This window comes from Molothrus ater, chromosome 10 (assembly GCF_012460135.2).
Source record: "Molothrus ater isolate BHLD 08-10-18 breed brown headed cowbird chromosome 10, BPBGC_Mater_1.1, whole genome shotgun sequence".
NCBI classification, from domain to species: Eukaryota; Metazoa; Chordata; class Aves; order Passeriformes; family Icteridae; genus Molothrus; species Molothrus ater.
In genome coordinates this window covers 1,775,978-1,789,248 of record NC_050487.2, presented here as the reverse complement: position 1 = coordinate 1,789,248, position 13,271 = coordinate 1,775,978, and the positions used below count along the sequence as shown (strand labels likewise).

Below are 13,271 nucleotides of genomic sequence, written 5' to 3'. Positions count from 1 at the left end.
GAATTGTATCTGCCCAAGTTTCTAAGGGAGCAATGGGAATAAGTGGAGGAATTTGACTGGCTTTTACTGAATGAGGAATGATGAGAGCAGCCTGCTTGCAGGGTGAAAAGACCTTTTCAGATATCTTTGAGAGATGCTTGTGATTGTTTTCCTGTGGCTTCCATGCTGGAGCTGCTGTGAGTTGTGGCCATTCACACGGGGTTTTGCTGAGGTTTCTGCCTGCAGTGCCTGTGTTGAGTTCTCCCTGCCTCTCTTTAAAGGCTGCTGAGCTAAAAGGGCTCTGCCCTGAGTCCCAGCCCCTTGGTGGGAGGGGAGTTCTGCAGGGGCTCATTTTCTCCTGCTCCCTCCTTGATGATGTGGGATCTGTTCATGCTAAAATGTGAGAGGATGGTTTCCTGAGCAGAGAGCAGTCCATGCTCCTGCCCTCCTGCCATCCCCTTGGGGAGGCACAACCACCTCTCATGCAGGGACACAGAGCAGTTCCTATTGTCCCTTCTCTTTTGGCTGACACCCTGGTAGTTAATTGATTCGCTCTTTCCAGTGTATTCTGGGCCAGTTTGCTTCCAGGGCAGGCCCAGCTATCCAGGCAGAGCCTGCTTCAGGCTGAGATGCCCTCCCTGCACAACTCCTCTGAGTGGACAGTGCAGGAGAGACCTGGTGCAGGCACCCCTTGTAAATCACTCACAGGAAGGCTCTGAGCCCTGGTGCCATCTGTCTGGCAGGTTCCTCTCTGCTCCCTGCACTCAGTGTGGTCCCACAGGCTGGCAGGGTCTGGCTGAGGAGAGCAGCCCTGCAGAGCTCCAGGGCTCTGTGTGCAGCCAGCTGCACAAACACAAACCATGGAGGGCTCCTGGAGATGGAGAAGGGTCCAGAGAATCCTTCTGCCCCTGGGGCTGGGCAACAACTGACTGGGAACATTGAGAATCCTTCTGCCCCTGGGGCTGGGCAACAACTGACTGGGAACATTGAGAATCCTTCTGCCCCTGGGGCTGGGCAACAACTGACTGGGAACATTGAGAATCCTTCTGCCCTTGGGGCTGGGCAACAACTGACTGGGAACATCGAGAATCCTTCTGCCCCTGGGGCTGGGCAACAACTGACTGGGAACATTGAGAATCCTTCTGCCCCTGGGGCTGGGCTGGCTGGGAGCATTGAGAACCTCACTGGTGCATGAACACAGCTCGGGCAGCAGCCTGGCACAAGGAAGCCTGAAATTCCTTGGGACTGGCCTGGCTGCACACAGGTTGTAGCCTACTCAGAACTCACCTTACTCTCAAGCTATGTGGTTGTCTTCTCATGGCATGAAGAAACTGTAAATGCTGCTTAGGTAGACCTGGCAGTGTTTTCAGAATTACTGTTCAGTTCTAGACCTGAGAGGCATGCCTAACTTAAGCAGGTGGGTAGTAGTATTTATCTTGGTGCTCTAAGTTCTGTGTAAAGTTAAGCAAAATTTAAGGGACCTTCCAATCCTGGCTGTAAGTTGACCTTACAGTGCTGAAGTATAAGATCATATCCAGGTCTGTTACAAAATGGAGCTCTCTGTGTTTATAGCAGCAGAGCTAAATTAAAATCCTCATTACAAATGTCAATTGCAAATACAATTAGCAGGTTATGAAAAGGTGGGATATTCATAAAATGTAAATTTTGAAGCCAGAAAAGATGCAGTTTCTCCTTAAGGCAAAGAGTGCCAATAACACATGCTCCTTTTCTTCACAAGAAATTAAGGAGTGTCTGGGGGAGAGGAGTTGGGATGGCTTTAAATATTTTTGTACTCCCTTCCAAAATAAGTTTATAGTTTCCCCACATACAATTTAATTAAGCCTTCGATTTGACCTTTGTATTGAGCAATAAAAGTTAACTGGGAAAGATGTGGGTAGAAGGAGAGCACAAACAAAGCATGCCCCACGTCAGCCAGTGTGAGAACTGTTTCTGTAACCAAAACTAATGAGATCATCAGGACAAAAGCAAGAGCCAAAGCATTTTCAATTATTACTAATATTTTTCTTCCTCGAGCCAGTTTATATTTTTCTTAATTACAGCTTTGAGCTGTGGCGTGATATTTAGCAGATGCCTTCAGCACTTGGCGTGCTGATCACTTGCACACTCCAGACTGGCAGGGGCACCTCATCTTTGAAGTCTGGAGCTCACATTCATCTTTGCCCATAAAGGTCAGCCCTGCATTCCTGCATCCCCCCAAACTGCCATTAAGTTTAATAGGAGTTTGGACATGTGAGGCAGGCGGGATCAGGATCGCTCTCAGTCTCCCTGATAGCACCACTCAGGCATGTACACAATTTCCAAACTTAGCTAATTAATTGCACCATACAGTGAAGGCAGAAGGCTGTCACAGGGCTTTTGAGTTGTTTCTTTTATTACAAGAAAGTTACAACAAATGTTCCACAGATTTACTGGGAACATCATGTTTTACAGATACTTCCATGCTGCGTTTCAGGATATCATGTCAGCTGTGCTACACTACACACGAGGTATCTGGCAAACTAAACAAGCATAAACATGCAACCACAAACATGTGCCTAGGACTAGACTAAAAACAGATGTTTCCAGGAAATGTAAAATATGTTTGGCATGTTTTAAGCTTATACTTTCAGCTTGTTCTGCATTTGAATAAGTCCCATATTAATATAAACAACATGACAAAGGCTTTTCTTGCAAATGACTGATTGATTAATGGAAGTACTGCTGAATCACACGAGGTTTGTTAGGTTGGATTATTTCATCCCAAGAAAAAGATGGATTGTTCCTGCTTGACATTTGCCATGGCAGGAGCAGTTCTACGTGCAGGTTTACTTTTAAACCCAGAACTAATACAGGTGTATTGTGGCTCCTGAAAATCCTGCAGGATTTGCTATGGCCACTGTGTATCAGAAGCCAAACACATACAGGGGCAGGTTTCCTTAGAGCAGGACAGCTGAGATAATGTGCTGCTCTCTCTGTACATGTGTACATTGCACTCAGATGTGTATGGACTAAAAGGTTGGTTGGGAAAGGGGAAGGAGCTGCCATTTCATCTAAGTGTGGCTTCCAGGCACCTGACATCTCAAACTGTCTCATGGCTGTTCCTGCCTTTTCTTTATTGCATTTGAATTAGTTCCTGAAAGTTCCAGCCAATGTTATTTCTTTCAGAGAGTGGGTATGGCTCTCAGGCAGAAGAATTTGCATCCAGAATGTGCAAAATGTGCAGGAAGTAAAGTAGCTCTCTCACTGGTCCACAGAGAATGGCAATCTGCCAAAGATCACATAGAGCTTAATATAGAACTAAAACGTGGAAATAGATAATCCTGGTCCCAATTTATGATTATCCCCTCACTCATTATTTTAAAAAAGAGAAAGTTCTTAAAGAAAGAAATTGAAAGATCTCAGAATCGAACTGGGACACATCAGCTTTCCCCCATAATCTTGTCCCACAGATCTTCTGGAAAGGCTGGCCTGAACCTAATGGTGCTCAGGAATTCAGTGGGGAGAGTGGTCTATGCGCTTAAAACTCCTGGAGTTCTTTCTTTTTCTGATTAAATACTTCTTTTTTCCTCCTAACACCAGGTTTCCATTAAAAGGTATGTGGGGAAAAGGCTTCTCTGGACACCACGTTCTCAGGCTGAAATAGAAAATGGTAGAACAGTACATAGAGAGCTGTTCATTGCTCCCTTCTTCTGGCTCCACAAAGCAAACATTACACCCACCTTTTACTGACTGGTATTATACAGACCAAAATAACAGACTCCAGAATTTGGAGAACTGCATCACAAGTTATCACACTTTAGGAGTTCTCACATTCCCATTTCCACAACATTCCTGTTTCCATTTGTCTGCTGCAGCTGTAACTGGAAATAATTACTGCTGGTCTTAATGTCAAGATAATGGATTATTTGGAAATTGTTGGTACATTTTATGGCGACAGCATTGTTTTGCAATTTCAGAGCTTCTTCCTTTGAATATGTAAAAGTAATTTCAGCTTTTGCTACCCGAGGTGATAAAAAGCTAATAATAACACTGCAGCATCTACTGTAATTTAAGAGCCTGTTCCACCAAGTTGCACCTAGCTTTAATTTCTTATGAAGCTGTCAGCCAAACCCAAGCCTGTGATCGAAGGGAAATTTATCAAGCAACTGAGCTCCAACGTGGAGAGTAACTGCAGATGCTGACCAGTTCACTTCAGAGCTGTATTATGGTGTCACTGCACCCATGATGAGGCATTCAGGACCAAGGCATTAATTTGCTGTCATAGATGCTGACAGTCTGGCTTTTCAAAGCACAGTGTTTGCATGAAAGTCCAGAAAGAAATGGACAAGAAAAGAAGAGTGTGGATATGGTCTGACTTGATGTAATTAACATGGGGAGAGCAGAAATAAACAATCTCTGCTTCTTTTGTCTCCCCAAATAGCTGGGTTGAAGGTTCCCTCCAGCAGCTCCAGGTTAAAGTGATGGAAAGGTGTCCAGAATCCCCACAGTGGATTGATGAGCATGGACTCTGCTGTCAGTGCCATTAGAAGCCAGGCTGCTGTAATTAACATTTACAGGACTGCTCTGGCAATTCTCTCTGTTTGTTTTTATTCTGCCTCCCCTCTCAGGGCTGTACCCCTGTCTGCTGAGAGGATCTGCAGCCTTAGAGGCAAACAGGCTCTTGGCAGTCACGAGTGCAGTGCCTGATGAGCAGAGGTCATCATTTACTATCACAGAGAAAGGACTGAGCTCAAATCAGATCAAGAGAAGGACAAAAATGGAAGGAGGTTTCTGTTAAGTAGCTGAACTTGTTCATCCCTTGGCAGGACAGTAGGAAAAATGAACAGATTAAAGCAGACCCTGATGATATCACTCACTAGAGAGCAGTAGCATGCAAGAGCACCAGTAAATAGTTATGTCTTTGATAATCCCTAGCAGCAGCAAACTGAAAATGATTTGGCCTAGGAAGGGGGAGCTGACAGCTTGCTGTCAATATGACTTGAACTTCTGTCTGATGACCTGGTAATAAAATATTACAAAAAATATTATAATGGCTTTGTTTTGCCCCAGAATCTTTACTGCTTCTGACTCAGGTGTACTCACTGAATGCATTTGAAAAGCATAATCAGCCCTCACTATAGGGGAGGTTTCCTGTTCCTAAATTAGGTGTCAGTGGCAGTTTTGGTTCTCCTGCCATCCTGAGCTGGTCTCTCTGAGGAATAGTATTGATCCACAGAGGTATTTATGAGTAGCTTGGTGCTCTCAGAGCAGCACGTGCATTCCTGGGCAGCAATCTGTGGTTACAGCTCAGAGGTGAAGATAATCCTGAACACTCCACAGCAAGGTCAAGTCATTTTCATTCTGTGCTTTGTTTATATTGTGGAGATGTGAGTTCAGCAGAGTTAACACAGATGAGAGTTCAGCTGAGGAACCCAATCCCCTGGACTAAGTGAGCTGTAATCATGGGGCTGGAGGAGCTGTGAGCCATCTCCAGTGACCCCAGCAGACCCTGGCCTGGGCAGGAGTCCCAAAGGGCTGCTCAGAAAGGCTGCTTTGGCACTCAGCTGCCTTCACTAAGCACCCTTTTTGGCAGGATTTGAATATCCTCACTGAGAGCTGGATGAGGGAACAGCACAGCCACCTCTGCAGTGGCTCTATCAGCACCATGGTGCAGTGACAATAAACAGCTCAGAACAAAATCCATGTGCCAGGCTCCAAAGGCCATCCCCTTGCCAGGCTGAGGGGAGCTGGAGCCTCCAGAGAGTTCAACCACTCCATTTCTGGAATGCAGAGAGGGGCTGATGGTGGAAGGAAGTTTCTAGCAATGGAGAAAGCTTCTAGTGGGCAACCATAAAGCCTTTAAAACTCAGAAGGTAAATAGGAGAACAAACCAAAGCTGTGGGGTTGGGTGGGTTGGTTTTATGAACTCATACTCTGGGGGCTGAATGCATGGGTGCTGAACATCTGGGGTGTGCTCTGTTGAGACTGAAGTTTCATTTCTGTGCTAGTATTCACACTAACACGTTTTGCTTTCCTAGCATGATCAGTACTTTTTGCCTTTTGAATGTCAGTAGTAGACTGAGCATAACCATCTCTGACTCAGAGGAAAAGATTTAAGAGGAAAAACTCATTTAACTCAGAGTCTCTCAGCCAAAATCGTGGAGTGAGTAAGCAACAGGAACTCTGAGGAAACTGGAATAAAATGGGAAATCTTTATACTGCTGAAATTTGTGCCTTAAAAACCAAATAGAGGATTGAAAAAGATTTTGAACTGAATTGAAAGTTAAGCTATTTTTATTTATTTTTAAGAAAGGAGAAGACAGAGCATTATAAATAAAATGCCAATTTTGCACAATTAGATCCCAAATTAGAATTGGCCATGAATAGCATCGGAAGATCCTCTGCTGTGAAGACAGAGAGAGAATTCAGAATGGAGTCCTTCCCCTGGAAAGGATAAAGGCAGTATTTTCTAATGTATTATTTAATGCATGTTATGTAGTGCATTAAGCAGTGACTGAGAGGAAAGCTTTTAAAAACCAACAGTCTCTCTGATAGCATTAAATCTTACCCTAGATTTTTGTTAAAGTCAATAGGAAGAAAATAAACGAATTAATACATTTCAGTCTGCCCGATTTATAGACGCCAATCAAGTTACAATGCTGGACATGGCCAGCTGAAAGAGGGGAATGGATTTACCTGAGTGAGGTCTTAATTTAATCAGCTGGCCCCAGAGAGCTGAAGTCAGCAGGCTGGGATGATATAAGAGGCAGCAGAGAAATAGTGCCTTTAGTGCAGTTGCAAAGGAGAGTGACAGTGATGGAAAGGACTCGAGGCAGTGTCAGAACACACCTATTTCCATGATTTATTCTTAATTTACTTTAATGACAGTCTGAAGGTTGTCCATTTTTCTTTAAATGTCCTCAGAATACTGATATTTTCTAAACACTTTGAGCATGCTTTTTCTCCCCCTCCTTTCTGTGAGCTCCACTGCAGGTTGCAATCACAGAGGAGCCCTGCCTGCACTGTGCCTTCAGGAATTTCAAGCACAATGTCAGAATACCCTTTTCCCAAAGTAGGCCTTGCCAGCTGCTGTCCCTTCTCTGCAGTCCCTCTTGAGTCAGGTGTAGGAATCACACACTCCTCTGGGATTAATGTGGATGTTATGGTAAAATGGAGGAATTCATTGCATTTCTTTCACAGTTTATTCTGGCAAAAGAACAATGTGTGCTTTCCCAATACAATAGCTCATTTTTAGTATCAAGTGAATTTATTGATGGTTGTTCAGAACTACTGACATGCAGACAATGATCTCAGATTGCATTTACATTTCTGGAATACTTTCCATCTTTCCAGTTTCTGCCAAGAACTTGCTTCTGTGATTCAGAGTTTTCATTTTAAGATTGGACTGCTGTTTCATCTGCATTACAAATCCATGCCTTTTGCTTTCTTTTGTATGTGCACTGCATTCATTAATAACAAAAATCCTTTAAACTTGGACCTGAACATTTATTGTTAATTATAAATTCTTCCAGGTAGGCATTTGTTCTTTCTGAGCACTCAGGTATGCTTTTACAGATTGACTATAAAATCATCATCTCTTCAGCAGGTGAAAGTCTTTTGGTTTGTCTGTTTGTTTTTTCTCCACAATGCCAATGAGAGGGTTTAAGGGCAATATGGTCACAGTAATATTTGCAAATAACTTGGAAATGTCTTCATAACTGAAGATTTATTATTTTCTCCCTATAAAAAAACAAATCCATGTTTTTGCAATAAAGGGCTACTCCTTTCTTCTGAATCCAATTCTTTATATAAAAATATATGGCATTGCCTCAAAATGCATCTGGAGGGAGAAGCCTTCCAGTGCTTAAAGGAGACTTAAAAAAAGGGGGAGGAGAGTGACCCTTTGCACAGGCAGACGGTGAAAAGGACGAGGGGTAGTGATTTTAAATGAAAAGAGGGGAGATTTAGGTTAGATACCAGGAGAAGTTCAGTACTCAGAGATGCTGGGGCCCTGGCACAGGGTGCCCAGAGAAGCTGTGGATGTCCCATCCCTGCAAGTGTCCCAGGCCAGGCTGGATGGGGCTTGGAGCAACCTGGGATAGTGCAAGGTGTCCCTGCCCATGGCAGGGGGTGGAATCAGGTGATCTTTAAGGTCCCTTGCGGCCCAAACCATTCTGGGGTTCTGTTAAGTCAATATCCAATCTCCTGCAGCACCCACCAGCCTGGAGGGCGTTTCACTGTGATGTGTTACAAATCCACTCAATCCTAACTCCACGTTTTAAAGCATGAGCTAGTTCCCAGCCCAGGTGAAAGTGAAGCTGCTTTCTGTGAGAGAAGATCAGGTTCTGAGCCCAGCCACTGCAATGCAGAGCAGCTGTTCTTCTGCTCAGGCTGTGTCTGTGAGTAGCCACCAGGCAGGCAGAGGAGACCTGTTGAGCACCACAGTGGGAGCTGAGACAGAGGAGCCACACTGAGCCCAGCTAAAACATGAGTGCAAGTGCCCCATCAGGCTCCATCCATGTTTCAGTTCTTCACGAGTGAGTGTACACCGTGTTCCAGCAATATTGAAATCTGTTCAAGCACCATTTAAAAGATGTGTGATTAATCTCATGTTCACTTTCATGTTTTCAGATATACTCAAGGACAAGAAAACCCATGCAGAAAACAGAAATGAACCAAAACCAACCGTGAAAAAGATTGACGCCACAACCAGCACAAGCACTGTCAAGTCATCCTCCAAACACAGTGTGACTGGCAATGGGAGCAGCCCAGCCCTGAGTGCCTCCCTTGCTGTCCTGGCAGCACTGGCAGCTCTGTGGCACTGTCCCCTGTAGCTGCACTGCCCTCTGTGCTAATGCTCCTGCTCACTGTCATTGATACCTGCAGCCTTACCCGCCTGGAAACAAATGGAAATGGCTCTCTAGTTGATGTGATTTGTTAGGCTAAATAAGGAGTGAAGTGCTGGAGTTGGCAGATACCAAGTGTCATCACTTTCAATGGCTGAAGATAGCTTTTGGCAAAGCCCACCCAAGGTACAGCGAGGATGATCACAAGGGTCTGCATAGCTTAAGTTATGGGGTAGAAATAACTGAAAACACAGAAATTGTGTACGTGTGTGTTACTGTTTTTATCAATTTCGTTTGCTAGAAATTGGCTGGCTGTTGTTTATTTGTTTAATTTTTCTGGTAAGTTTTATGAATGGTCAGTCTTCAAATTCAAGGCAATCCACCCTTTGTTTTTTTAAGTCAGCAGCTAACAAGCTGTGCTCCAGTTCACAGAATGATAGAATGTTATGGGGTTGGGATGGACCTTAAAGATTATTGAGTCCCAGCCCCCTGCCATGGCAGGGACCCCTCCACCAGCCCAGGTACCAGGTTGCTCCCCTGTAGGGTGAAGTGCTCTTTACCAGCTTGATGAAATTCCTGAGTGGTCAAGAAGATCAAAGCATGTTTGAAACTTCTTTTCACTCTTATTGTTTAGATTGTAGGAAGCAACATAAAAACATATGGTGTGTCTAATATATCAGTATAGTTGCCTTAACTGTGGGAAAAAATAGAACCACTTTGTTTACTGAGAGACATAGATAGTGACTTTCCCTGCCCCACGAAATGTCATTACCAGATGCTTAAGCATATGCTCAAGGCTTATTGGATGAATGTCCAGCAAAGGGAAACATAAATAAACATAATAATGTTTTATCCACCTAAATGCAGCTCTGTACAAAAAAAAAAAAAGAAAAAAAAAGATAATTCAGTTCAAACTTACTTTACCTATGAGATGTTACATAGAAACCAACTTAAGTTTTCCATAAAGGTCCCAGAAATATAAATTATTGGGAACTCCCATTAGACACTAACTAGATTTTGTGCATTATGGATCTCTGAAATCAACTGTTTCATAAACTGTGTATTATTTAATTACATTTAATGTTTAAAATTTTGTATCATGTTAGGTGTAAATGTAAAACATTCTGAAATCTAGAACATTCTCTGTTATGCTTCATCTTGATTGCTACTCTAGAAAATGTCAAATGTGCATTATATTACAAGGCTATTTTTTTTAAGTCAATGATACATTGATGCATTTTAACTTTTTGGATGAAAAAGTACTATAATAACTTCTAATGGGTTAAGAGTTAATGTGTGTTTTCCAACAACTGTTTACAGTGCCATTGAATATATGTATACAAACACAACTGTATGAATACAGTGATTAATATGATAAATATATGAAACATTAGAATTGTTATATTTACTACATTTCATAACTATTACAACTGTTTAATGGCCATTTTCATGTTGTAGACTATTCTTATGTACAGTTTTGTAAGATTTAATGTAAAACACTTGCCTTTGGTTTTTGTAAAACATCTCTTTGATACTTACCCAGTCACTGAGATTACTCAAGAGAAGAGCCCTGTGTCTCACTAACCAGCTTCAGGCATTTTATTGCAACTTTGGTTACAGAAGCCTGACTCAAAGAAGGTGCCATGGGCCAGGATTACTGCTGGGTGTCACCACACAGGAGGTGACAATGGTACAGAACAAGCAGACAATAAAGTGAACAAAGGCTCACTACACTTGCACGTTTCCAGACAGTATCAGTGAACATGTCTAATTATGTTTGCAAAGGTGGGGCTTTAGTGCCATTTCCACTTTTGGTTCCTAGATCAGATTTACAACATAAAGGTATGATCAGAACCATGGATGCACCCCAGCTGCAAAAGCAGCGTCTCTAAAGTGGCAACAGCTAAATTTTCTATAAGATAATTCAATTTTAATGTTGAAACAAGGAAATGAAACGAGAAGATACTTACATTAACATCAAGTATTTTGTATTTCAACTCTGATTTTTCACAACAGTAAGGATATTATAGTGTATATAATATCCCTAAGGAGTGCTTCCCAGTCCTATCCGTGAAACTCAGTTTTCCCACAAGTATTTAAGTCCCTGTCCTGTGTTTTCCAGGGTTTGTGAGCTGCACCAATCTATGGAACCATGATTAAAAATGCTGCTTCTTGTATTCATTTTCGGTGCCCTTTGGAAAAGTGCTGTTTTACCTGTGCAGGTCCCATCATTTGTGCAGTGGAAGGACTCTGTAATGCCTGGCACTTTTAGAGAATCCTGCAGTGTGATGGCTGAGTCAGACAGGAGCTCAGTGTGCACAAACAGCAATGTACCCTGGGCGCTCACACTCACCCCCTGCCCCACCAAGCACTCTGAATTCACTGGAGCAATCCCTGTCTGATGCTTGTCAGCCTGACTGCTGATTTAGAGTTCTCACACTTACAGTGCTCAGTCATCGTTCAGGCACTGAGAGTGTCCATCAGGATTCCTATGGATGAGCTTTCAGGGCTGGGCTCCAATCCTGCCAGATGGCAGCGGTGCAGTTGGGAGTTTTCAGATTTTCCTCACCTGCAGAAAGGGAACCTGATCAGCCAGAGCCAGGTGTGTTCCTGAGGTCTGCTCTGGAAAAGATTTGAGCGGCGATCTCGCCAGCCGCACGTTCAGCTGCAGCAGAGGGAGCTGCAGAAACCCCACAGGAGGCAAGTATGCAATAATTCACCCAGGGAGATATTTGTTATTGCTAAATGTCATCATTTTGCTAAACAGAAACCTCTGAAAAATCAAGGGTTTGGATTTGGGGATTGGTTGGCGAATATTTGTATTCATCTCTCGAGCTAAACAAGAAAACCCTTTAAAATTTCTGTAACAAGACACAACAAGTTCAAATCGTGGGGTGAGACAGAATCAACTCATTTCATTGGACTCAACCAATGTTTTGCTAGACACAACTTGCTGCAGAATGAGGGAAGAGGGCTCTACATCAATTAATACATTTCATGCAAAAACACTTCTACATTGTAAGAAGAGAACTGGTCAAACCAGCGTGAAATATGTTCACAAGGAGCATCAAAAATTGTGCCATTTTAAAGGGCAGTGCAGTTTATTTTTACTGGTGGTTTATGATATTTTTTCCCTCAGAATCAGTTGCATTTACATTTTTACAAACAAATGTTTTTCATCAGACAAACCATCTATACCAGTAAAGGTAAAACCACTGGCTGTGTCAGATAAAGGAAGAATTCATCTTCAGATGAATTAGATACCTGCTTTACAAAGTCTTAGTTTGTTACCCAGGACACTCTAATTATGATGTAATAACAAAGGTCTAAATTCAAAATACTTTTGAACTTGTCTCTGTAATCTCAGTGTGAAATAAGGTACCAATCTAAGAGCATTGCTGTAGTCATGCCTAACAGTTATGAATTGTATTTAGCCACTGCTTTCTGATTGTTTATTGTTTTGCTATGACTTTCTTTGAATATTTTGTTGTGCCCACATTTGTTAATGCCAGCATTGGAAAGTAACTGCTGTCATACATTTGTGAGTAAAATCAATGTACAATTTTCTGTTGGAAGTGATGAAGGCTTTTTACCAAATCAGACAAAGCTGCCATGGGCACAGTGTCAGTTCTTAGTGTTTCAGTGCTCTTCAGGCTCTGTGTTCCTGTAAGAGGCTCAGGTCTGTGTGTCCCCAGTCCCCTCCTGGCTGTGGAAGCACCAGGGGAGGGTGAGCAGGGGTGGGCAGAGGCGTGGGTGGCTGCAGGGTGCCAGGGCATGGCAGCTCCAGCTGGCTGCTCTGAGCCCAGTGTGCTCAGCTAATTTCAAGCAGCTTTTACACCTCTCCAAATCATCTCTTGGAGACTGGCCAGGCAAAGAGCAGCAGAGAATCAAGAGACTGCACTTTCAGACAACTTCACAGCCACCTGCTAGGAATTGGACTTTTTTTTGCAGTTTAGATGCTTTACACAGTCTGGCCTCTCGCACTTGTTTCTGGCTTGCGCATTGCCAGTGCTGTGCCCTCTCTTCTAGTGCAGCTTCGTTATTGCATAAGGAACTGTGATTCTGATCTCTCACTAATGAACCTTTTGAGGTAAAAATGTCTGTCAGAGCTTGATAAGGGCACACAAATAATACTGTCCAGCTGCGTTGACTTCAGAGGCTCTGTGCGTGGGTATCTGGCTGTGAGATTCCCATCTCTCTGATCTCTTCAATCACATCTGCGTTTAAAATAGCCCCATTCCCTTTTGATACCAAGACTGCAACATACAGAGAAAATTTAAATTTGACTCTCTCATCCTGTATGAGTCTTCTTCATGTTGTCCTAATGGATGTTGTGTACAGACTTGATTTTAATATTAGTCAAGCTTTTTTGCCCGTATTTACTGAGATATTCAGTATTGCACATTATTAGGTTTAAGCAAGGTCTATTCAAGTGAAAGGAGCTGAAACACACATTGAAGTGAGATA

General features: G+C 43.0%; 1 protein-coding gene across 1 annotated transcript in view; it reads left to right on the top strand.

Moving 5' to 3' along the window:
* The window catches only part of LOC118690109 (glypican-5-like), a 379,548-nt gene extending 367,177 nt beyond the window's left edge, over positions 1-12,371 (top strand). The window contains exon 9 of the mRNA XM_036388826.1: positions 8,590-12,371. Coding sequence (XP_036244719.1) covers positions 8,590-8,792 — 203 coding nt within the window. The 3' untranslated portion in view covers positions 8,793-12,371. The remainder of the gene's footprint in view (positions 1-8,589) is intronic.
* The last annotated feature ends 900 nt before the right edge of the window (positions 12,372-13,271 follow it).